Source organism: Bos mutus, chromosome 17, assembly GCF_027580195.1.
Source record: "Bos mutus isolate GX-2022 chromosome 17, NWIPB_WYAK_1.1, whole genome shotgun sequence".
NCBI lineage: Eukaryota > Metazoa > Chordata > Mammalia > Artiodactyla > Bovidae > Bos > Bos mutus.
The window spans coordinates 21,146,339-21,171,810 of NC_091633.1; the positions used below are offsets into that span (position 1 = coordinate 21,146,339).

Here is a 25,472-nt window from a genome sequence, read left to right on the forward strand (position 1 = left end):
GAGGCGCGGCTGGAGTCAAAATCACAGATCCATTCATTAAAGGAAAAAAAAGCGAAAATCCAAAAGAAAAAAGAAAAATCATGATAAAAACGATGTGCAAATGATGCAGTGCTCCCCCCTCCGATCGGAGGGGTGGGTAGGCGCAGCTTGAGGAATCATCAGAGCGTGCAATCGACGAAGACGAGCTTCAAAACAAAATACCAAAACCAACGAAAAATGGGGGGAGGGGAAAAATAAAAAGCAGAGATCTGAAAATATCTTTAGGCCACAAGACGGGGTGGGTGGGCGGCGGGGCCGGAAGTCTTACCATCGCGAGGGGAGTCGTTGGCCAGCGAACCTCCTTCTCGCGGCCCTTTATCGTGAGCAATTTGACGCATGATTATCGCGTCTATGAAGGTGGCCGCTGTCAGGGTGGTCTTACCCAGAGAACGGAGTTCCAATTCCTGGATGGAAAAGGGTTTACTTTGAGTCTTTTCCCGGTGCAGGTCCGCAGCTGAGGCGGGGGGCGCCGGCTGGTCCGGGCTGGCGTGGTGGGACGCGAGGCTCTTCGCTGGGGCGCGGGCGATGGCCGCATGGCCGGAGCCGGGGGGCGCCAGGGGCCGAGGCTCAGAGCCCTTGCCGGGGGAGGAAGCGGGCTCCAGCCCGGCACGGGCTGGAGGCTTGGCGAGGAACGTGTGGCCAGCGTCCGCACGGGGCCGCTCGGGCCGGGCGACCCGAGGGGCCTCCTTAGGCAGCAAGACAGGCTCCATGAGGGTGGGGTAGACCCCGTCGAGGGTGCCGCCCAGCGGGCAGTGGGTGGCGGGTGGGAATGTGGCAGCTGGGCGGACAGGCGAGGAGGTGGAGGTGGACCTGGGGGAGGAGAGAGGGAGGGTCAGCAGCTGCAGGAGTCGTAGCTGTGGCCCTTGAGGCTGAGGCAGGGTCACTCACTCACTTTGACACTCTGAGGGGTCGCCACTGCCCAGAATAGCTCCCACATTCCCCAGAATAAACCCTCCCAACTGTGGCCTGCGAGACCCCATGCCATAGGGCCTCACCTACCCCATCCATCCATCCATCTACCCATCCATCCATCCATCCACCCACACACCCATTCATCCATCTATCCATCCATCCATCCACCCACACACCCACGCACCCATCCATCTACCATCCATCCATCCATCCACCCATGCACCCATCCATCCATCCATCCACCCACACACCCATCCATCCATCCATCTACCCATCCATCCACCCACCCACGCACCCATCCATCCATCTATCCACCCATGCACCCATCCATCCACCCACGCACCCATCCATCCATCTACCCATCCATCCATCCACCCACACACCCATGCACCCATCCATCCATCCATCTACCCATCCAACCATCCACCCACACACCCACGCACCCATCCATCCATCCAGCTACCCATCCATCCATCCATCCACCCACACGCCCATTCATCCATCTACCCATCCATCCACCCACCCACACATCCATCCATCTACCCATCCATCCATCCACCCATGCACCCATCCATCCATCTACCCATCCATCCATCCATCCATCTACCCATCCATCCACCCATCCATCCATCCATCCACCCATGCGCCCATCCATGCATTCATCCATCCACCCACCACCCATCCATCCATGATCCCATCAACCCCAAACCTCTTACTGAGCACCTACTATGTCAGGCACTGTTCTAGACATCAGGGATATGACAGGGCACAAAACAGACAAAACTGCCTTATGTTCTAGGCGAGGAGACACACTACGTACAGGCTCATATGATAACATGATAAATTAAACTCCTATTATTGTGGCAGTTGCTTGAAGGTAACGATTCTGGGTGGAAAACAAGCAAACAGCAAGGGAGCTCTCAGGCATGGGTGGGGTAGGGTGTCTCCCTGAGGGGCTGGCATATGAGCTAGAGAGGAAGTAAGCAAGCCCCGTGAAGAATCAGAACGCCAAGGGCAAAGGCCCTGAGTGTGGGCCAGGGTGGGTGGTTAGAGGAAAGGGCAGGGGCATCCAGTTCTTCCACCTCAGCCACCAGGGGCCACACAGGGCTTCTTGCTGTCTTCTCTGCCCGGAGTGCTCTCCTCACTCCAATTGGGCTGGAGCTGGCTACTCGAGAGTCCCATGCCTCTTCCTTCAGGCAGCCTTCCCTGATTGCTGCCTTGGTCTAAACCATAAGCCCTAAGAGGGCAGGGCTTGCATCACCATATCCCCCATACCCAGCACAGGGCAGGAGACCTACTGCAAGCCCACCAGGAGGAAGAAATACACAAATGCACTCCCTCTGACCTTCAACTGCTGCTGCTACTGCTGCTAAGTCACCTCAGTCATGTCTGACTCTGTGTGACCCCATAGACGGCAGCCCACCAGGCTGCCCTGTCCCTGGGATTCTCCAGGCAAGAACACTGGAGTGGGTTGCCATTTCCTTCTCCAGTGCATGAAAGTGAAAAGTGAAAGTGAAGTCGCTCAGTCATGTCTGACTCTTAGTGGCCCCATGGACTGCAGCCTACCAGGCTCCTCCATCCATGCGATTTTCCAGGCAAGAGTACTGGAGTGGGGTGCCATTGCCTTCTCCGCTGACCTTCAAAGATAGTCTTGGACATGAGCTGGCCCGACTCTATCTCTCATTGGCTTCTCTCTCTAGTCCAATGTTTCCATGAGGAAGTCTTTCACTAACCCTCACCCTCAAGGGTCTTCCTCAGCTGCCACTGGGGAAGGCTTTGATGTTCCTGCTCCAGCTTCTCACTGGCTGTCGCTGGTGGGAACTCATGTCTGGGCACCCTGCTCTTAAGAGTCAGGTGCTCCTGTTCTGTATAACTGCTGGAAACTGACTCGGAGGACACCAAGACGATGCTTTTGGTAAATGATATTATTTTTTTGTAATTGGAATTGTGGTGGGGAGGGCGTGATTTAGAGCAGCCAAGTGTGGGGAGACTTGCATGAAGGGACGCTTCATTTTGGAAGAAGCAGCTGCCTCCACACAGGTCCCTGGGCAGGGAGGGGCCGTGGGGAAACACCTGCCCCAGTCAGGCAGCTCAGCCCACAGGCCTTGGGCAGTGGTAGGAGGTGGGTCACCAGCGGGGACTTGGGCCTGTTGTGATAGGAAGTGGACTCCGGGGACCAGACACATCCGGGACCTCCGCAGGTTCTCCAGTCTCCAGGGAACCTCTGGACTTGGTCCAGACGAGAGGCACCCGATCTCCTCCTCCCTGTGGGGCTCTGCTGAATGAATCCCTGGGGGAGCAGGAAAGCCTCTCCTCACAGCCCTCATGCTCTCTCTCCCTCTCTGCTCCAGACTCCATTCCTGAACTCCATAACCTACCCAAGCTGCTCACCTATCCACCCACCCAACTCCCCATCCACCTACTCATCCATCTACCTACCCAGCTCATCACCTATCCACCTCCCCATCTACTCACCCACCCACCTACCACCTAACCAAATATCCATTCCTCCACTTACCCGACCCATCATCTGCCTATTCGCCCATCTACCCTCCATCCACCGATGTAACCATCTAACCATCCAATCAGCCTCCCATCAATTCATCCACCTATTCACCTAGCTCTAACCACCAGTCCATTCGTCCACCCACTGTCATCTGTCTGTCCACCTACCTATCCATTCATCTAGTCTGCCATCCATCCATCTACCACTGACCCACCTATGCACCTACCTACTCACCTGTCATCCATCCACTTATCCATCCATATAAATGGCTAATATCCACTTATCCAAATCTATTACTACCCATCCATCTAACCAAATCACCCATCAATTTACCTCCTCACCCAACTCTCTGCCCACCCATCGCTCACTCTCCCATTTATCCCTGGACCCATTGGTACCCGCGCACATCCCTCTACCTGTATCCAGCGACCAGCCCCCCACTCCTCGCCCCCCCCACCATGGGCCTGTCCCCTCCCCTGTGCCAACCTGGCCCACCTCAGGACCGTAGGCGTGCTGGGCTCCACGGAGGTGATGATGCTCTTCATGCCCGTGTTGTGCAGCACACTGGGCCTCTGCTGGATGGTGTCCTGGGTCCGCGGTGAGATGGGCGAGTGCTGGTGGGCATGGGAATGGGAGGCGGGGCGGCTGCCGCTGCTGCCCCCACCCCCGCCGCTGCCGCCGCCACCACCGCCACTGCTCTGTTCCGTACCTGGGGGAGGCAAGCTGTGCTATCAGACCCCTGGTGCAGCTGCGAAGACCCCGCCCCCGGGGCGCGGGCTGGGGGCTCGGCCGTCCTACCGGGTCTCCAGATGGGCGCGTGCTCTACGGTGGTGGTGGACGTGAGGATGGACTTCTCCCGCTCGCGCTCGCGCTCCCGATCGCGCTCCCGTTCCCGCTCCCTCTCGGTCGAGGACGTGGTGGTGGGTTTTGTCAAGTGAGTGGGGCCTCCTGGAAACCCAAAGGCCTGAGGCTCAGCCCCAGGGACAGGAAGCCCCGCTCCCCACCACCCCGACTCATCTTCTGGGATGGAACAGAGAGGGCAAGGCATCTGCCCAAGGACGCCCAGCACTGGGGTGGGGGCATCACCTGGGGAGAGCGGTGAGCTGCTGAGCCGGCTGCTGAAGTGCTGGGGTGCGGTGGGGAGGTAGGCGAGGCGGTCCATGGCCGTGGCTGGTGTGCCTGGTGTCGGGGGCACCAGTACAGGCAGGTGTGGCACTTGAGACAAGTCGATGATGCCTGTGAGAGAGGAGGTGGGGCTGGGGGCTGCAGCGACGTGGGGAGGAGAGGAACCAGGCTGCCTGCTCGCTGGACCGCACCACCCGGGGGAACACCGCACACCCTCTGAGAAGCAGCACTGCCTGGTGCTCCCTCCTTGGTGCACGCCCTAGGTCTGAATGCCGGCTGCTCACAGCCCTTCCTCCCTTTGCTCCCAAGCCCTGAAGTAGAGGTAGCTTGCAGGTGGCGCCACTGCATACACTGCTGTGCCCCTTTTGCCTGTGACCCTAGGCCATCAGTTGCTTGTATTCAATCCCCACTGTTTGAAATACCTAGTGTGACCAGTTTTAACAACTAGACCCTAACTAGGACTTGGTTGTTCTGAAAGAACATTCCGGAAGTGTTTCTAGAGAGTGTAATATTCATGTGCAAAGTAACCACAGGCTGGTTGCTCATCAAGGGAACAAGAAATTCAAACAGCCTTACATTTACATGTTTTTTTTTTTAAGGACCACATACATCAACAGCACACAGGCACACGCAGAGCCCATGTGTCGTCCAGGACGCAACCACACACAACTCTAAACACTGGCAGGGTGGTGGGTAAGACGTGGGCTTTCATCGCCATGGTCCTGGGTTTGATCCCTGGTTGGGGAACTAAGATCCCACAAGCTGCGACATGCAGCTAAAATATATTAATAAGTTAAAAGAAACCACCCGCTGGGTCTGTGCATGCTCTCAGCGAGGTGACACCACCCGGGACTCTACAGTGACCACTCTCGGCAAGGGCAGATGTACAGGCATGGGCACATACGTGTCCTGTGCTTCAGGAACCTGGGCAGACCAGGGATAAGGCTGATTCTGGGTAGAGGATCCTGCCCACCCGTGTGCCTGGCAGCACCCCGCCCCACCCACCTCGCGGGCCAGTGGCGTAGTTGAGGGCCAGTGAGGACTCTCGGGGCGACAGGCCCCTCAGCATGTCGGCTCGCTGGGCCATGGCGGTGGCTGCGTTGTGGTGCATCTGCTGCGAGGTGATGTAGTCGTTGATGATTGTCTGGCGGTTCTCCAGCGCCGCCGTGTCGGGGTAGCCGCGGATGAGGTAAGGCGGGTACAGGTGTGGGTAGGTGGGGTTGGGGGCCAGGTGCCGGGGCAGGTAATAGGCAGCGGCTGCCAGGAGAAGGGGAATAAGTTCAGGCCGGCCCACACCTCGGCTGGGAATGCCCCTCTGCCTGTCTTAATGCCCCAAAGCTTCTCCCAAACACTCCCACAAAACAGAATTGAGAGCCTCAAAGTAGAAAAACCCTTGCTCTCCAACATACACGAGGGTGCCTCTTGTTGATAATATTCTTGGGATCAAAATTCACCCAAACACAGGGTATCCGAAATGCAGATCACAAAAATACCTAAGGGCTGTGTCCTTTTACACAGATTTTCAGATCATGTCTGTTTGGGGAAAGCACACCCTTGAGCCCTCTTTTGATACATTTGCAATTTTCAAGATGCTGATTAAGTCTCACAGGAAAAGAAAACCATTGAAAAAATGTTTAACCCAGCATGACCCTGAGAACCCCCTAAGAGAAATTCTTTTCTCACCTCAACTGCTGACATGACTGCAATGTTGGGTCCCTCCCTCTCCCTGCCCTGCACCTCAGCTTCCCCTTCTAGTGGAGCCTAGCTGATGCCTGAGGAGCCCTTGGGCTGACACTGATGCTACAGGGTTCCTTGGGTCTGGGACAAATCACCTGCATCCAGAGGGATTCCTCGGGGTATGGAGGTGGGGTCGAAGGCCAGCGGGATGTGGCCGCGGTACAGGTCCACGCCGCTCACCCCCCGGAGCAGGTGCTCGTAGGGCGAGATGGGGTGGGGGTGGTGCTCAGGCACGCTGCTGTGTGGGGACTTAGCAATCTCCCGGGGCGTGGATGTCAGCTTTCGGTCCTGGGATGCCTTGCTGGATGAGAGACTGCCTGTGGGGATGAGCCAAGTGCAGATGGCATCGGACCTCAGACACGGGTGTCCCACGCCCTACGTGGGGGCTGTTGCAGCTAGTGCTTATGGGAAATCGTTTGAGGGTAGGGTCTCTGGGGTCCCAGGAACCAGGCCTCTTCGTCCATCCATTTGCCTCTAGTTCATTTTTCGTTTTTACTCATTCAGTCATTTGCTTCTGCTTTTTATTCTTTTAAAAAGCTCATCCATTCTTCTGTTCCCTTTTCTTCTCATTCATTCAATCAACCAAAAATATTTATCATGTGTCTACGATATGCCTAGTACTTTCTAAGAGCTGGGGTTCCCCACCAAACCAAACAGGAAAACCCTAGCCCCCATGGGGCTGACATTCAATGTAGGAGGCAGATGATCAACCAGTTATCAAAAAAGAATTTCAAAGTAATAAATGAAGAAAAATTTAAACTGTGATAGAATGTGACCAGAATAGTGAAGGGGGAGGGTGACCATAAGTAACCTCCCTGACAGTGTGACATTTGAACAGAGTCCTGAAGGGCAAAAAGAAACCAGTCAGGTAAAGATCTGAAGGGGGGAGGGTGCATTTCAAGCATAGGGAAACTGCATGTGCAAAGGTCCTGAGCAAAGAAAGCTGAGTGTGGTCAAGTAACAGAGATAAAGCCCTGAGATGGAAAGGCGGGTGGAGCTGGATCCTGCATGGCCATGGCGGAAAAACAGTGACTTTATTTTTCCCCCTAGGAGCAGTGAGAAGTCACTAGAAAGATTTAAGCAGAACAGTGGTGTAACTCATGTAAATATTTCAAAAAAGTATTCTGGCTGCCGTTTTGGGGAGCAGATTATAGCAGCACAAGAGAGTAGTCAGGGAAGCCAGGTGGACTGGAGGCGGCAGGGAGACGCAGAGAATTCTGAGGATGGTCTGGAGGCAGAACCCACAGGTTTGGCAGGTGGGCTGGCTGTGGCGGCCCAGAGGATGCTCCTGAGCTAAGGGGTGGACGGTAAAGCAGTTTTCGGAGATTAGAGCCCACAGCGGCCCCGCTCCCGCCCCGCCCCGCCCCTCCTTGCGCCCTCCCCCACGCACCCTCCTGCAGGCGCGGGGTGGGCTCCCGTGTGGTCACTGGTGATCCGCGGGGTAGGTGGCCGGCGAAGGGCGCCGCGTGGTCCTCGTAGGTCAGGGGGCTCTGTCGCGGCTTTCCCAGCTCAGGCACGATGACCGGGGCCCCCCGGGTGATGGAGCCCCCCGAGCTGCTGACGGCACCCGACCGGCTCTTCAGGCTCTCCTCGTAGCAGGCGCGCTCCAGCGCCCGGGTGTCGGCCATCACGTCCAGCGGGTGCACGGCCGGGAACGTCCGGCCGGGACTGCCGATGATGGAGCGCACGTCGTGCTTTTTGGAGCCAGTGGAGGACGTGCTGGTGTCATACTTGAGCGGGGTGCCCTGGCAGGGGGGGAGGGAAGGGGGACGTGACCACCAGTGGCACAACCTCTCTGAGCCTCAGTTTCTCTGCTAGGAAATGGGAGAGACATCTCACGCTCCAGGGGCAGGGGTGAAGGGCTTTGCTAAGCCTAAGATGAGCCCACCTGCCCTTGCCCTGCCCACCCCTGGCCCCCAGGGCCACCCTGGGGGCTGCAGAAGGGGGCACAAAGTGCAGAGGTCAGCCCTTCCTGAAGCAAGTGGGGGACCCTCGGTTGCCCCTTGGGATTTGCTGGAAAGAAACTTAACAACCCCATGAGGGTAAATGCCTTCTTCCCATCAGTCTGGGACCCTCCCTGACCCACCCAAAGCCAAGCCAGAAAATCCAGCAGTAAAATCCAGTTCCACCACCCTGAGGTTCAAGTCTCAGAGGTCAGGGCTAAGGTTATGTCTGCTCTTTGGCCAGAAAGGGCAGCTGAAGGAACAGGGGTCATGATGAGACTGTAACCCGGGTGCCTGGGAGAAGACCCCACCCTGTCTAAGCAAGCCTGGGAAACCTAGGATACAGTGGGCTCTGTGTCTTTGCAAGTAAGAGGACTCTGCTTTTATTCACGAATGTTTTACTTTCTTAAGAAGAGGAAATGCCCTCATTTTAGAAAGAATATTCTAGAATCAGACTGGCCTCCCTTTTGGATCTACGATGGACTCTTGCCAGTGACCCCCAACTGCCTGGAGGCTGAGTGCCAAACCTGATCCCTGGCCTTCGACGGCCTTCCCACCGCTCCTGCCTTTTCCCTAGGTGATTCTGAGCCTTGACTCAACTGTGAGGCCCCCTGGACACCTCCCTACCACCTCTTAGCCATGCAGTCCCCCATGGATCTCATTCTCCTTCCTGTTCACATCTCTGACCCTGTGAAAAGACAGTGGCCCTTAGGTCCTCTAAGGGACCAGCTCCTCACAGAGTCAGAGTTCATCTTCCCCTTCCAGGCTGGGGCTTCTGGGGGGCCCAGTGCAGGCAGTGGATAGGCGCAGGGGTTGGGTGGGGATGCAACCTGCCGGAGGAGGCCAAGACACAAAGATGCTACAGATGTAAGGACATCTGGATTTGAGGTTCACAATGGCCATTTACTTGCTGTGTGACCCCAGATAAGTTGCTTAACCTCTCTGAACCTGTTTCGTCACCACTAAAATGAGGACACCTCACAACACTGTTGTGAGGGTTACATAAGTCATGACGCCAAGTTCTCAGGCAGTGAGCGCCTGGCTCACACTTAGGGTGCAATCAAGCTTTAGTACACCTAGCTCTGGGCTCTCAGCAAGCTTCTTGACCTCTCTGGGCCTCAGTTTTTCCATCTGAAGAATGGGGGTGATGGGTATACCTTCATGCTCAGATGCTTCAGTTGTGTCTGACTCTTTGTGATCCTACGGACTATAGCCTGCAAGGCTCCTCTGTCCATGGGACTCTCCAGGCAAGAATACTGGAGTGGGTTGCCATGCCCTTCTCCAGGGGATCTTCCCAGTCCAGGGATACAAACACATGTCTCCTGTGTCTCCTGCATTGCAGGCGGATTCTTTACCCACTGAGCCACCTGGGAAGCCTGGGTATGACTCTCCTGGGCTGTAAATACAACTGAATGAGGTCATGAGTATAATATAAAGCACCTGCTATGGACCCTGGAATGGATGTAATGACAACTCAGTAGTTAGCAGCTGTGTGACCTTGGGTGTGGCACTCAACAAGTCCAGGCCTCAGCTTCCCACTTGTAGGGGCCAGAGCCATGCCTACTGGTATCCTCTACCCTGACCCTGGCCCCCGTACCTGTGTGATGGAGCCCTCCTTGAGCGGCCGGGGGGCCAGGGGCAGCTCGGGTGTGCGCCGCAGCTCCTCCCGTGGAATTTCGTGGATGGAGCGGCCAGCCTCCTTCACCGTCGCCACCAGGCCTTCGTGGGCTGGCTTCAGCTTCAGAGGACCCAAGGCCTCCAAGGGCCGGGCCTTGTAGGCCTCAGCCAGGTCCCGAGGGGGCGGAGGTGGCGGTGGCGGCGTGCCCTCGCGCTTCAGGAGCTTGGCCTCCCGGCGCTGGTAGTCTTCCTGGGCCTCCACGTAGGACCGTGGGATCCCTGCCAGGGAGGAGGGGGCACTAACGCGTGGGCACTTGCCTCCCACCTTGCTCATCCTAACCTGGGGCAGATTCTGAAGCCTGACTACCTGGGTTCAAGTCCTCACGTGCTGTGTGACCTTAAGCACGTGACTTGACCTCTCTGAGCCTCAGGTTCTTCATATATAGAATGGGAGTATTAACTGAAGCACCTCACCAAGTCATTCACATTCAGTGGGATGATACAGATACAAAGCATGTTAAAAAGTACCTGGCTTGCCACTGACCAGCCAGGAGAACGTGGGTGTCTTCCTTTCGGAGGCTGTTCCATAAGATGAGGAACAGAGAGCACTTGGGGTAGCACCCAGCACAGAGCACAGGAGATGCTCATTAAATGACAGAGTGAAGGGTGATGGGTAGTAGTTTGCTTTCGATTTTTGTTTTCATGCCTTGCTCTGCCTTTCAACCTGCACCCGTACCTGTCACGTACACATGTGTTACACGCCTTCCCTGGGTGCCTATGGCACTCTGGTATGCCTCCCCTCCCCTGCCCATCTTGACTGTAAACCCGAGGGCCTGTTGCAGCTGCCACGAGGGTGCGGTGGCTGGGCACGCCGGGAGCAGAGGGCAACTTACCTTGTGTGATGGAGCCTCGGATATGGTGCTGCTCTTTGAGGTGGTGGGGGCTGTGTCGCTCAGGCGGGATGGCACGGCCCATGAGACCTGGAGGGGGCGGGCGACAGCATTGTCTCACGGCTCCCTGACCCGGCCTTGCGCAGTGACCGGCCAGAGTCTACAGCCCCTGCCTCCCTCCAGCGGGTCCCTCCAGCCACCCAGTCCCCGAGATGATGCTGGTGGTGGTGGCGACAGAGGACCCAGCTGGCAAGTGGCCCGCTTTCTGGGCCCTGTGCTACCTCCGGATGGAGGCTCAGAAACTCCCAGCCTCAGTTTTCCTATCTGTAAAGTCCGGATAACTATTCCTGCACTCCGTCCAGGCGGAGCTGATGTAACCCAGCAAGTGGGGAAGCCCCCCGGGGCAGGTCTTACGGCCCCCGCTCCACCCCCAGAGTAGGGAGCCGGGCAGGGCACACACCTTCTATGCTGGCTGAGGAGATGGCCCGGCTGACACGGCCCTCCATCATGTCGTAGGTGCGCTTGGGGGCGGCTGTCTCGTGGGGAGGGCCCGAGCTGCTCCTGCCGTCCTCCTTGGAGCACTGGGATACGGACATGCCACCTGGAAACCAGACCACGCTTACGATGCAGAGCGGCCCCGGGAGGCTGTGTGCAGTGAGCCCAGGGCCAGCAAACTGGAGGGCCGGAAGGCGACGGCGGCTCAAACAGACCCCCGTCATGAGAGCCCGTCGGTCACGCAGCTGAAGCCAGGCCCAGCTGAGCCTTCCCGCAGGAACCCCAGCCGGCAGTCCAGCCCAGGGCATGCTCTGCTGGTTGGTAGGTCTGTCCTTTGACTGTCCGCAGGCATGTGAGTCTGTGCACAGACGAGCACTCGTGGGAGCAGACATGTGATGTGAATGTGTGGAAACGTGTGCATGTGAGCAAAGATGCACCAGCCGAGTGTGAACACGCAGGGCTGGCACGACCATCCCTGTGTGTCAATGCAGGTCTGTGTGTGTGCACACGTGTGCCACTGTGTGTGTGCCTGTCCACTGTGAACGACGTGAGGCCACGTGCAAAAAACTATGTGCATCTGTGTCCACATGGGGAGAGTGTGTGTCTAGTTGGAGGTGGGAGGGACAAGGAGGGTCCACAGCACGGGTGGCCTCATCAAGCCAGGCTGAGCCCAGAGGGCGGGCACGTCAGGCTGGGCACACGGGTGCTTGACAGGCCATGGGTCTGAGCAGCCAGGAGGGGGGCCCTGAGGAGGCCACGGTTCGGTCTTGCCCATTGGGCTGGAGGCTCCCGAGTCAGTCTCTCCTTCCAGGGGTGGCGGAGTCCACGGGTATCAGAAGCAAGTCCCGCATGCCCCAGGCTGGCCCCTTAGGATAAAGGGCACCCTGGCTCTCACGGATTTCCATCACGACCCCGAGAGATCCTCAGAGCAGGAGCTCCTCCATGGGGTTACAAACTACTGGCCGGCGGAGAGACGGTATTGCCGCTCCTAATTTTTCTCAAAATTGATCGCTGATGTTTAAACACCAGGAGATGTCAGATAAAAATGGAGAGATCAGAAGTCTGGCTGAGCTTGCACTTGTTGCAGGGTGACAATCAGCTGTCGGAGAACAGAGGCAGGGGCCCCTGTAGAGATGGCCGTCACTCCCGGGGTTGCCAGTCTCCTCCCCACCATCTACCGCCTGCCACTGGCATGACTAGTCCCCAGGCCCCAGGAAGCATGTGAGGAATGAAAAGCCTTGACGACACCCTTTCTGAGGATGCTAAACCTAAGGCCTGTAGGGGCTCAAGAACTGATGTGGAGGCCTGAGTGGGGATGCCACCCAGGGCTCCCTGCTCACGACACCTTGACTGCCTCTCTGTCCACCCTTCCCAGGGCCCCTGGCCATCCCCCAGGGCCCTCAGCCATACTGAGGCTGGCACAGAACACAGCTGACAGCCTGTCCCCAAGGCTGTCTCCACCACTTGGTAGCAGAGAGAGGCAAGTGCCTAAGCCCCACGGTACCACCTCCGCTTCCCAGGACCTAGGGGGCCGTGGGGGCTGGGGGCCGGGCCGGTGGAGGCTGATAGTGAAGAGAAAGCACCCGCCCATTGGAGGAAAAGCAATTTGCGGCCCTACGGCTGCCAGAGGCTGAGAGGGGCGCCCATTAGCGGCTTTTATCTCTGCACCCCTGGGTGCCCAAGGCTGCCAGGAAATTGACATCTCAGCCCTTGATTCCCTTAATTCCTTCCAGGCAGGGCTCCTGGGTGGGGAAGCGGAACCCAGGGAGGGTGAGTGGAGTGAGGAACACTGAAGTGGGGGGCCCAGGGCGTAAGGGGGCGGCGTGTCACTGGTTACCGCCCCTGCCTGCCACCCTCGTGCGGTCAGAGAGCGCAGCCTTTGCCAGGAGCCTAGGGGTGTGAGCTGCGGGCTTCTGCTCCCTGGGCCTATTCCCCCACTCGCAAGGCTGGCCATAAGTCTGCTTCCTAAACTGTAAAGAACTAGGCAGAGGTGGGAGGCAGCTAAGGCCGATCTTCAGCTCCTCTGACTTACATACCTACAGGGACGGGGAGGTCACCACCTCTCTGATTGTGCTTCCTGGTGTCACCCCAGCCCTGCCTCGCGAGGAACCCACCTCAATGGACCAAAGACTCTCCCCACCCCCATCCCAGGGCTCCTGTTCTCTGAGGGGTACAGAAGAACCACTGGACACCATTGTACCTCAGCTCCCACACCTGGAAAATGGGAAGACAGTCCTTCACCTCGGCTCTCAACCACACACAGCTGATAGGAGGGCAACACACTCCCCAAGACTTGTTTTCTGAAGACATCTGGCTGCCCTTTAACCCCAACCATATTTTCTGGAACCTTCTCTCTTGACCAGCTCCAGAAACACCAAAGTCTGGGGTTCGGTGAATAAGCCACAGTGGATACAGACAGGTTTAATGACGAGATTAATAAGGTGACTTCCCATTTGCACCTGGGGAGGGGGGTTGTCCTGAGAGCCTTCTGAGGGGGCTTCATCTGCTGGACCCCCAACCCCTGGCATATGGGTGGCCCCCAGTAAATATCAAGCGACCAGATGAACAACTACCTCCAGGTCCCCATTGGTTCTCTACCTCGGGAGTCCTTGCCGGACATCAAAGAGCCCTGAGTGGGATGGCTTGGCCAGCCCCTGCCCGCCCACCAGCTTCTCATAGCCATGGCGGCATCACTCACCCTCATAGGACAGCACATGGCCCTTCTTGCCCTCGTAGATGACGTGGCCCTTGGGCAGCCCATCCTCCCGGCTGCGGTCCAGGCGGCTCGGGCTGTCCTCACCGATGATCCTGGTGATGGTTCCCTTGTACAGGACATCGGCCGGTGTGCCCTGCGGGTGCGGAGGCGGGTGATCACCTGCAGGCTCTGGCCAGGGACTGTACCCACCCGCCCAAATCGCCAGACATGACCAGGACGTGTGCACGTGTGCCTTCCAAATCCACACAGGCACACATGTGTATATCACTGCATACATGTTCATACACATGCGGCTTCAAAAGGGAAGGCAGAGGGACTTCCCTGGCGGTCCAGCGGCTAGGACTCCATGCTTTCACTGCCGGCACCCAGGTTCAATTCCTGGTCGAGGAAATAAGATCCTGCAAGCTGCCATGTGGCCAAGGGAAGAAAGAAAAAATGGGGGAGGCAGAGCCCTCCAGAACACAACCACACGGAACAGACATCAGCGATGTTAATAATAAGCTCTGAACCCTGTACAGGTATTGACTCATTTAATCCTGAAACTGAGTCAGGTACTGCTGTGCCTATTTCAGAAGAGGAAACCCAGCCACCAAGACACCAGGTAGCTTTGCCCAGGGTCACCTGGCTAAACGAGGGCAGAGCCAGGCTGGGGAGCCGGGCGGTCTGGCACCGGGCCGTGTTTCCACTTGTACTACGTGAATTGTACTTTCTCAGAGCCTGGATGCTGGGATGCCGGTCCACGTGCCTGTGACCGCGTGTCGCTCCCCAAACGAGAGTGGGGACTCACATCACGGCAGGACACCAGAAATCTGAGCTCTGCACAGGGTTTCTCAACCTCGGCACTGTGACCTGTGGGGGCCACCCTGGGCACTGCAGGACACTTAGCAGCGGCCCCTACCCCGGCACCCTGGGCTCTACCCACTAGATGCCATGTGATCCCCTCAACCTGCCCCTCCAGATATGACAATCAAAGATGTCCCCAGACACTCCCCAGTGTCCCCTGGAGGATAAAATTGCCCCTGTCAGGAACTACGGCCTTAGAGGGAATGTGCTTCCTATTGAGGGGTGTATTCAGGCAGACAGAAGATAGCCCCATGGGGTAGCATCCTGCCTTGGATGACTTCCAGGAACATGAGTGTGGGGATCAGAATATAAATCTGGAGTCAGACTGCTGCATGGCAAACAGCAACTTTACCAGTGAGTTGCTCTGTGACCTCTGTCAAGTCACTCTGCCTCTCTGAGCCTCAGTCTGTACATCTGCAAAACAGACACAATCTCTGCCCACGATTCTCGAAGGCACTTGGCACAGACAAGCCGTCCCCAGATCAAGACGTCTCTCTTCTCCTTCTATGAATCCAAGAGCCGACTCACATCTCTGAGTCTGACCGTGTGCCAAGCCCGGGACTGGTGCCCTTCGAGTCTCCCCATGGGAGCATCTCTGCCAAGAAACATCCTTCTATGGGGTAAGGGATGACTGGCACCCCCTGGGCTTTTATCCCAAATCCTGGTGTTCAAGTTGGAGAAAAACAAAATGCCCTAACAGGTCTCCAGACAGGTCTCCCCAGATGTCTCAAAGCAGACACCCTAGGTAGGATCCACTGGTCACACTTTGGAAGACTTGTGCAGAATAAACGGGCTTCAGTTTGGGTGACGGTCCAGGGGTGGGCAGTCACCTCTCTCCTCAAACGGGCACAGGGCAGCGGAGCCAACTGCACGTCATCAGGAAAGGCCTCTCCAGGGGCAGCTGACATAAGCACACGCATTGTAAGTCTACGTGTGTAAGAGTGTGTGTGTGTGTGTTCGTGTGTGTCTGTGTGTTTGTGTTCCCCGCACAGATTTCATCACCACCTGGTCGAGAGGCTATGGGAAAGTCTGACCCTCACACATTTGGCAGCTGCCACCCTCTGCCAACAACCATCACAGGCGTGTGAGTGACCGACACGGCTTGGGTCATGGCCACCTGGAAAGCAGAGGCCGACGGATGCCCAGGCACTTCAGATGTCGACCTTTAACCCCAAACCACTCTATGAGAATGACTCAGCAGGGCTTCCCTGGCTGTCCGGTGGTTAAGACTCTGCACTTCAAATGCAGCGGGTGCAGGTTCAATCCCTGGTTGGGAAGTTAAGATCCCACACGCCAAAAAAAAAGTGATTTAAGAATCCCTACTCTATTTGAGTACTGATACTGAAGCTCCAATACTTTGGCCACCTGATGCAAAAAGCCGACTCATTGAAAAAGACCCTGATGCTGGGAAAGATTCAAGGCAAAAGGAGAAGAGAGTGACAGAGAATGAGATGGTTAAATGGCATCACTGATGCAATGAATATGAATTTGGGCAAACTCTGGGAGATAGTGAGGGACAGGGAGGCCTGGTGTGTGTGTGCTGCAGTCCATGGGGTTGCAAAAAGTCAGACACAACTGAACGACTCGACTCAATATGAGAATGACTCAGCGAGAGACAATTTTACCAAAGGGGTTTCAAAACTGAATCAGGGGGCATCGGTCCCCTGCCTGGGTGAGTGTGTGGCCTGCCTTTGGCCCTAGGTACCTGGCAGCTGCCTTCGTAAGCTGGTGATTTCAAAACCGGACAGGTCTTAGAGAAACATGAAGTGTGAGGGGCTCCCCTCTGTGGTATGATCTGAAGCCTCTGGGCTGCAAAGACACCTCACTGTCAGAGCCTGCGGCCTGAAGTTTCATCATTAAGACACATATGGGAGGGGTGCTGTTCCCTGAGGCTCCTGAAGGGCTCACACCTCTGAGAGGTCTCCCCCAGCTCCCCTGTCTATGTGGCCTCGGCAGCACTGGACGCTCTTAATCGCAGAGTTTGACAAAGTCTGAAATCACCGCTCAGTTTTCACTGGTCTGCCTCCCTCTGCTGCCCTGCCAGGTCCTCGGGGGGCCTCGAGGTTTTTGCTCAGCACGTTAAATGCCTGGCTCCCAGGAGAGAAGATGAACGCTCACAGAACAGGCGGGTACCCCCAGGAAGCCACCCCATCCACTGGGGCAGGGACCACTCAGGGATGCCGGTGGGGGGGAATGGGTGGGCTGCCCACTGCTTTGTCCACAATCGGGGCCACGTCCAAAATGCCGCCTGCGAGTCCCACCCTGGTCCCGCACACTGTGGCCCTGGACACCTACGTGGGTGATGGAGCCGCGGTACGTGATGGGGCTCTCGGAGGGGACCCGCGTGCTGGGGGTGCCCTTGGTGATGCTTCCGCCTGGAACCGAGCCCAGAGACGTCCCTGGAAGACATGAGACACGGGGCTTAAGAGCCGGGCCCAGAGCCACCCCAGCTGTGCTCCTGGTGACCTGCAAGCTCCACCCGCTCCACTCACGGTGTCTCAATGCAGAGTCCCCCGCCCCTAAAGGGAGAGACAGACACTTGGGAAGAGAGGCTGCCAAACCCTCCGGGAGCTGACACTTCTCAGCTAGGTTTTGGATAAGAGGTCCCATTCCTGCCTCGACCCTCCCCGGGATGGAGGGGCAGCCACAGGGATGAGGGCAAGACACGGTGCCTCATGCCCAGCTCCCACGCCCTCACCTCTCAGGACGGAGGTCTCCTGGGCCGTAGGCACCCCCAGGCTCTCAGGGGGTCCGGCCTGGCCCCGTGGGGACAGCTGCTCCTGCTTCACTCCGCTGAACGGTGCTGGGGATGGGTGAGAGCAGTGAGCAGAGCCACAGGGCAGGGATTGGGAGGCATGGCCCCCCGCCCCGCCCTACCCAGGGGCTGGGGGTCTTCCCCACCATGCTCAGGCCAGAGTCCCAAAGGCCAAATTGCCCTCCCTCACCCCTTGACACAAAGGGTGGGAGATGAGCCCCGGCCATCAAGGTTGGGGGTCTGGATCCTTACTCAGCTTCTTGGGGTCCATGGCGAGAGGCAGCCCCATGGCGATGGGGCCCACGGGGGCCTTGGCATGCTCTGAGTATGGGACGTGGAGCTGCACCGACATTCCCTGTGGGGGCAGAGGTCATGGGTCCCAGAGGCTTCAACCAGGGCTTCCTGACACCCGCTTTCACGAGAGCGCAAGAGGAGGGGAACCTCGGGACCACACACGGGTCAGGGAGGCCTGGGGCTCAAGTCCCGGCCCCGCTGCCCCGCTGAGCGACTGTGGAGAAGTCACTGCCTCTCCTGAGCCTCAGGGCCCTCACCTGTGTGGTGGCCATCATGACCTGGTTTAAAGGAAATGCTGCCCACGAGCATCTGGGCAAAGCGGAAGCCTTGCCCCTGCCCTCAATACACGGCGGCAGGTCAGGGAGATGAAGGGGCAGACAGACCAAGGCTTTGCACATGCTGATGTCTCGTGAGCATGCTCTTCCGTTTCACAGGGAGGTGCAGAGAGGTCAAGTAACTTGCCAAAGGCCGCATAGTCTGGATGCAGTGCCCCCGCTCTTGAATGCCCCATGGGGTGACCTCCCAAGGTCCTGAAGCCTGGGGCAGACTGCAGCCAGCTTGGACCCAGCCACTTGGGGGCCTGGCCCCCACCCAAACACCATCCACCCCAGCGACCCCTCCCCCAACTGTACAGATGGAAAGGCCAAACCCTTAAAAGAGGAAGGGGCTATTCTCTGGGCACTGGCTGGCACAGGTATTTCTGGGGAGCTGGCCCTCCCACCTCACCTGGGAGATGGCCCCCATTTGCCTCTCGAGGACGCTGGGGTGCTTGGTGGAGGAGATGAGGGGCGGTGGGTTGGAGATGGTGGGTGGCCGTGGCAGGACGGGCCGGGCGCTGTCGTGGAGGCCCAGGGGCAGCGGGTGACCTGTAGGGCACATGTCTGTCCTTCATGGGGCTCCAGAGCAGTCAGAGACACAGTCCCCGGGGCCGCTCCCCACCCTGTTCCTGTCCTGTCCAGGGGAGTGCCTGTCCACACACGCCCCCTACTGCTCCTCTCCCACCTCTGCCCTGAGGAGCTGTCTGCATCCTTGGTTCAGACACCACTATGCCCACCCACCCCACCTCCCTCCATCCACCCCACCTCCGGGTCCTGGACCAGGTCCCTCCACTCTCCCTAGACTCCTTAACTGGTCTCCCCATCCCTCCTTTACTCTCCAATAGTTCATTCCCCTCACAGGAACCAAAAGGATCATTTTCAAAGTCTACTGGTTCACCTGCTCCCCCCGCCTCTGCTGCTGTGAACCTTCTATGGCTCCCCACTGCCTTCAGGGTTAGATTTTAGCCTGTGACACAGCTTTCAGGCTCACCTGACCTTGTGGGTGTGGTCTCCCCAGGCTCACTGGGCACCGCGCTTCCACAATGGCAGTCTGATTCAGTGTCTCAAGCTTTGCCTGCTCTTTCCTGCCTCCGGACCTTTGCTCATGCTGTTCCCACTGCCTGGCATACCCTTCCCTGTTTTTCTGGCTCTTTTGGCTCATTCATCCTGCAGGATCAGCTCTGCTGAGGATGACCTTTGCTAATTAAAGTCCTTATCCACCTCTAGCCTTGCCCCTTCTATGGCTGGTAGGGCCTAGCAGGACTGGGAACCTCAAGAAAGATCTAAATCCAGCGTGACTATATTTGTAAGCCAAAGCTGTCTCCTTCCCTCCTTACACCTTTCTCTCGACCTGCTCATTCTCCAGCTCTAAGTCACTGGTGGGAGTTGGCGCTCCCACTCCAAACCTGCCTCTCTCATCATCAGCTCAAGCACCTCCCTAGTACCAGTGCTTCCGTTGTCATGCTGGAGATTCCTCAAACCTCAGTGGAGCCCCCTTTCCCTTCATTGACCAGACCGTCCCTCCCATTAGGACCCGTCAGATTCTAAGATCCTTCTGCATGCAGTTCCAAGCAGTGCCGAGTGATTGGTGGGTGACTGGTGGTACCTAGTGATTGCCCGCTGGCTGACTTGTGGAGGAGGCTGGCTGGGGTGAACTACTCACCAGGTGGGGCATAGGAGAAGGCCAGGGGGTCAGGGGCATGCGGAGAGGCCTTGATCACCTCGCGAGGGGGCACAGGGAAGGGCAGGCCTGACGTCCAGCATGAGGGGTCCGCGGGCAGCTTCTGGCTCTCAGCTGCGAAGGCCGGGAAGAACACAGGCTTCTCTGCTGAGGGGTGAGGCAGGGCAGGTAGTCAGCCACGCTCAGCCAGCCCTCAGGCCCCCAGCCCTGGCTGCCCTGCTCAAATGAGCCCCCCTCCCCTTGCCTGCAGTGCCGGCCTCGGCCAGAGGAGGGTCCCGGCCAACAGTGATGGGGAGGAGGAGGGCTCCTAGGGTAGAGCTCCCCCAAGTCTGCAGACCAGGCACCACTCTGACTCTGTTAATGTCCTCCTGAGCACGAGTGTGCCTCGAGAGTGGGCTGGGGGCCTCTCTGCAACCCTTGATTTCAGCCCTGGAAAGACACAGGCACTGGCCCGGCCCCAGGTGAGCAAGGGGCCTGGACAAACCTCCCAACCAGGGGACGGAGCTGGCAGCAAGGGGCCCACCCACCGCCTGATTTTGTATGTACACTTGTACCAAAACGTGGTCATGTCTACCTGCTTATTTATCATCTACGGCAGAGCTGAGGAGTTGCGACAGAGACTGTCTGGCCCACAAAGCCTGAAATATTTACTATCTGGCCCTTTCCGGAAGAGGCTTGCTGATCTCTTTAGATGATGAAGGTGGTCGAACAGTTTGCCGAGACCTGTGTACGTGTGCTCTGGTGGGTGCGGCTAGGAGCCCACATGCTTGGGATGACAGCACGCACACGTCAGCCTGTGTACTAGCGCGTTCCACGTCCGGGCACTGGGCCGGGTGTTTCGAAAGCATGAACTCAACGAGCCTCCTCGCAGACTTGGGAGGAAGAGAGCGCCCAGGCCCTGCATTGTGGAATGGGAGCTGAGTACGGACACACTGATGGACTTATCTAGGGTTGGCAGCAATCATTTGGCCAAGTCAGAATTTGACCCCTTGACCTCATGGCTGCTGCAGTAGCAGATAATAGAACAGCTCTCCCATGAGGGCTCTGACTAAGGGCACTGTGTGGACTGACTTGTTTATCCTCCTAACACCCTTCAGGGAACTGATGAGGATTATCCCCATTTTGCAGATGGGAACACAGAGGCTTGGAAAGGCGAAGTCACCAGGTCAAAAGCTCAAAGCCAGCAAGCAGGAGCCCTGAGCCCAGGTAGATGGGCTGCAGGCTGTGACCTTAACCTTCGCAACACACCCTGAGCACCAGAAGAGGAGCAACAACTGACCCTGGATTCTCAGGCCTGAGGACTGCCTGCAGACATGGCCAAAGGCCACGCCGTCTTCACAGTGTTCTCCTGTGGCCTCTCGCTGCTGAAATCGGCCCTAAGCACCAAACCTCTCCCTTGAGACTTGGTGTCAGGCTGGAGGACCCCTGGGAGCTGGGGGTGGGGGTGGGGGGACCAGGGAGTAACCGGCTGCTAGCAACTTGGGAACGCCAGGCCTGGGATGGGAACAGCAGGCAGGTGTCCTCCCTGGGGCCACCTCCAGATGACGAAGGGGTGAGGTTCTGAAGACCTGGCCGGGTGAGCGGGAGTGTGTTGGCAGCGATGAGAGGTGCCCGCTGTGGGCCCGGCAGGTGGGGTAGAGGCTGTGCGTGCTGTACACCCTCCCCGTCTCTCCTGGGAGAGACAGAGCTCCTGCTGGACCCATGTGCCTGCTGGTGGGGATAGCCTGCAGCGGGGGGCGTCACACATGTGGGCAGTAACCCAGGTAGGGGTTCTCACACTCAATCTCCTCTAATGGGGCACCTCTCTAGGGCCTGCACAGGGCCCAGAAAAATCCCCAGATGCCCCGGATGGCTCTCATCCAGCGACCCGACCCTGTGCGCACCCAGGCTGCTCTCTCCAGCTCAGCCCCAGCTGTGGTGGGAGGGGGCGGGAGGCCTCCGGTGCTGGAAGGGAAACTTGGGCCCCCGCCAGGCTGGGCGGGCAGCCGAGAGCCTGGAAAGACAACCTGTTCCTCCAGCTGGGCCCAGGGAGCCAGAGGGGTGGGTGGAGCCAGGGGGCAGGGGAGGCAGGAGAGACCAGAGAGAGGTCGAGCTGGGTGTCAAGTTCACGCATGTGCCTAAGGGTGCTAGCCGCAGGGCAGCCCACCATACCCGACGCCAGGTGCGCCATCTCTGGTGCTGCCGAACGATTCCAGGAAACGGCGCGGCCCTCTGCCGTGCCAATGGGCCGAACGCCAGACTCAGAAACCAGGGGGGAGGTGGCTCACCTTCTCTCGGGACAGGGCCTGTGACCCGTCCCAGCAGGCTCTGCCTGGCCCTGTGCGGTGTCCAGCCACCCAAGCGCAGCCTGACCTGGCTCAGATCTGGTGCTGGCCAAGGCTGTATGGGCCCCTGTCGTTGCCATGCGGCTACTCCGCCCTGGGCTAGTGTCCTGGCCCTTGAATGTCCTTCCAGACCAGACCCCATGTCTCACACTACACTCTTGCCCAGCAAACCACACCCCCACCATGGGGAGTCCCGGGCCCAGCGTGGGTGACTGGCAGGGTCCCAGGAGGCAGCTGACACCCTGCTTTCAACCCCACACTCAGGTTCCTCAGCGGGTTCCACTGGCTTTGCCTCTGAAACAAAATCCCAACCCACCCCGCTTCCATCTCCATGGTCACCCACATAGTCCAGACTGCCACCACTGCTGGTCGGGAACAGCGCTGTGCCCTCCTCCATCTGCCCACAACTCCCTGTAGCCCTTTCTTCCCAACAACGGTCAGACAAAAAGATCTTTTCAAAATAGAAATCGGACTGCCTGACCTCTCCTCAGTCCCCAACACACACATACACCCTGAAAGTTCCCCTTGTAAAGGCTTTCTTTTCCTGCACCCGAGACCAAACGCCCACAGCACCATAGCCTACCAGGCCCTGCACGATCTGGTCCCCATCTCCCATCCTCCCCTCCCCTCTCCCCAGCCACCAGGACCTCTTGCTGTGTCAGCTCTGCCAACATACCAAGCTTGCTCCTACCCCAGGGCCTTTGCACATGCTGTTCCCGGCGCCTGGAATGCCCTTCCCCCAGATCTTCCCACCACTGCCTTCTCCTGGTCTCAGAGACCCCTTCTCTGAGCCCCTTGTCACTCACCTCATTTTGTCTCATTCATTCCATGAACTACCCTGAGGTCATCTTGCTTCCTTGTGTGTTCCCCTGCTTAACATACTCTCTCATTCACAAAAAGGGCAGCTGGCTGGAGTAGGAACTTCATCCTGCTCACTGCCAGACCCACACTTCCCAGGGGTAGTGCTTGGCGATGGTGGGTGTTCAACACATGTCCTGATCCCCTGGCCACACGCTGGATGGATGGATGCATGCCCATCCGCGTGGGTGGCATCTGAGACTTCCTATGGCAGGTGAAGGTAGCCTCAGGGAGACAGGTGGGGGGTGGGCCGATTAGCCGGGGAGTGTCTGGCAGACCCTGTCACTTTCGACATGTGGAGCTGGCCTCCTTTAGGGACAGCCCTGCTTTTGTCCTCAGACACACAGCACCGCCCTCAGGGAGGTCCATGGCCAAGGGCCAGTCTGACTTTCTAGAGACGGCAAGATGCCGTACCAGAAGTTGCTCGAGGTGATGGCGCAGATGGCCCTGGCCGCCCGAGTCTGTCCCTGGCGGTGTTGGACAGGGACGGTGGCCTGGGGTCCCGCTGCCCTCGGACCCCTAGAGCAGCCTTCAGGAGACTGGGCTAGAACAGCATGGGGGGAGCCTTTGGGGGGAGGGGTCAGCCCCTATTGCTTGCGCTGTGACAGGCTGATCTGGGATGGGTGTCCCTTAGGGATACAGGCTTGACACTTCTTGGGGCCAGAGGGGAGTGGGGCAGAGATAGAAGATCCAGAGAACAAGAAACCAGACCCCACCTGTCTCCTGACCTTGAACTCCACGTGTGACAGTAAAGCATGCCCCGAGCAGTTGCTGCAACACAGCTGCTCGGGGAATCACTCACTGGCTCCCCAGTGAACCCAGTGACCTCGGCCTGGAATAAGGTCAGGGTGAAAGCTGGAGAGGGCAGTGCTTCCTGCCTAGGCCCAGAGTTATTGCCAGCTGGCACTGAGCCTCATGGTTCTAGAAGCTCACGTGTGGACTGAATCACATGAAACCAGAAACAGCCACAGACGTGTTTTTGTATATGCACAGAGCTTGTAGAAATTTTGAGAAGTTGCCAATGTTGAGAAACTCTTAAGATTTCACATGAAAAGATGGATTTCTAGCTTCTCTGAAAGAACAACCCACAACCCCAGGCCTGAATTGCCACGTGGTGACTCTTGGCTGAGGCCAACGTGAGCCCGCTTCAGAATGAACGTTGAGTTCTCCAATTTGCTGCAGTCCCCACCACCCCCTACTGCCTCACTCCCACGCGTTTCACTCATTAACTTGGCCTGTCCTGCCGCCACAGCCATGGAGTTGGGAACAGCTGCTCGGCACACACAAAAGGCCCCTTATGCCCGCCCATCAGCCCCTTCTCCCTCTGACTCCCTCAGCCACTGACACACACTTACCCTCCTTCTCGGCAGGAGGCGCAGGACTCCTGCTTTTGCCTCGAGGGCTGCTGCTGGGCGGCTGGGGGGTGTCACTCTCCGGCTGCAGGTGCTGCGATGGTGGGGGGGCAGGGGGAGCTGGCTTAGGGGGAGCTGCTTCCTCCCGGGGCGGCTCGTGGACTTTGGTGACCTGCTGGGGGAAAGCGAGGAGGAGCGAGTGTCTTTACAGGCTGTCTGCGGGTCCCAGAGACTAGGGAAAGCCTTCCAGGCCCCCTGCATGTGACCAGCCTCGAAACTGAGGCCCAGGAGAGGTAGCAACACACCCAAGGGCACACGGCTTGAGGGGCCAGGAGGTTGGGCTTTGTGCAAAGTGTAGGGGGTGTGCCCAGCCATCCCGGGTGCCTGGCTGTGGATGGAGAGCCCTCATTACCCTGCCCCTAGCCCCTTCCTTCTTCCTCAAATTTCTCGGGGTCTCAGAGAGATCAGAGCTGACAAATGGGACAGTGCCTGGCTGTGGGGAGCAGGCAGCACAGCCTGGCACTCCTTGTGCCCCTCACTCAAAAAGCCCTGGTCAGCTTGGAGTCTTTCAGCCCACAGCCCCCAGGTGCACTGGAAGGCCAGGCTCACGTCCTGGGAGAGGGCAATGACTATGTGAGTGTGCTAAGTCACTTCAGTCGTGTCCAACTCTTGGCCACCCTATGGACCGTAGCCCGCCAGGCTCCTCTGCCCATGGGATTTCCCAGGCAAGAATACTGGAGTGGGTTACCATGCCCTCCTCCAGGGGATCTTCCTAACCCGGGATCAAACCCACATCTCTTACGTCTCCTGCATTGGCAGGCGGGTTCTTTACCACTAGCACCACCAATGACTGAGCCGTTACAATTACGGGCACCTCTGAGGATCCTTCTGCTTGGCCTGGAGAATTTTCTGGACAACCCCCCAACCCTTTCAGAGGGTCTCAAGTTAACTGGTGGGGCCCCGCCCTCCTCTCTGAGGTGTTGTGACAGTGGGGGGCTTCCTGCCTGGTCTGGGGGGCTCTGGAGAACCCTCGGCAGGCAGGGGTGGGGTGGTGAGAGCTGCCAGGCT

The 25,472-nt window shown here is 58.0% G+C and overlaps 1 protein-coding gene across 13 annotated transcripts in view; it reads right to left on the bottom strand.

Moving 5' to 3' along the window:
• The window catches only part of NCOR2 (nuclear receptor corepressor 2), a 236,523-nt gene that overhangs the window by 11,834 nt on the left and 199,217 nt on the right, over positions 1 to 25,472 (bottom strand). For 8 of the 13 annotated variants that reach the window (XM_070386313.1, XM_070386318.1, XM_070386317.1 and 5 more), the window contains 17 exons: positions 24,408 to 24,579; positions 19,853 to 20,017; positions 18,599 to 18,738; positions 17,831 to 17,933; positions 17,522 to 17,626; positions 17,119 to 17,222; positions 13,963 to 14,113; positions 11,230 to 11,370; positions 10,773 to 10,859; positions 9,860 to 10,158; positions 7,710 to 8,064; positions 6,415 to 6,636; positions 5,588 to 5,839; positions 4,544 to 4,693; positions 4,256 to 4,405; positions 3,953 to 4,166; positions 422 to 849 (listed from right to left, as the gene is read on the bottom strand). In XM_070386313.1, the coding sequence (XP_070242414.1) occupies positions 422 to 849; positions 3,953 to 4,166; positions 4,256 to 4,405; positions 4,544 to 4,693; positions 5,588 to 5,839; positions 6,415 to 6,636; positions 7,710 to 8,064; positions 9,860 to 10,158; positions 10,773 to 10,859; positions 11,230 to 11,370; positions 13,963 to 14,113; positions 17,119 to 17,222; positions 17,522 to 17,626; positions 17,831 to 17,933; positions 18,599 to 18,738; positions 19,853 to 20,017; positions 24,408 to 24,579 (3,238 nt within the window). Of the gene's footprint in view, positions 1 to 307; positions 850 to 3,952; positions 4,167 to 4,255; positions 4,406 to 4,543; positions 4,694 to 5,587; positions 5,840 to 6,414; positions 6,637 to 7,709; positions 8,065 to 9,859; positions 10,159 to 10,772; positions 10,860 to 11,229; positions 11,371 to 13,962; positions 14,114 to 17,118; positions 17,223 to 17,521; positions 17,627 to 17,830; positions 17,934 to 18,598; positions 18,739 to 19,852; positions 20,018 to 24,407; positions 24,580 to 25,472 lie in introns of all 13 variants that reach the window. The other 5 variants (XM_070386323.1, XM_070386319.1, XM_070386321.1 and 2 more) reach the window with 4 other exon arrangements.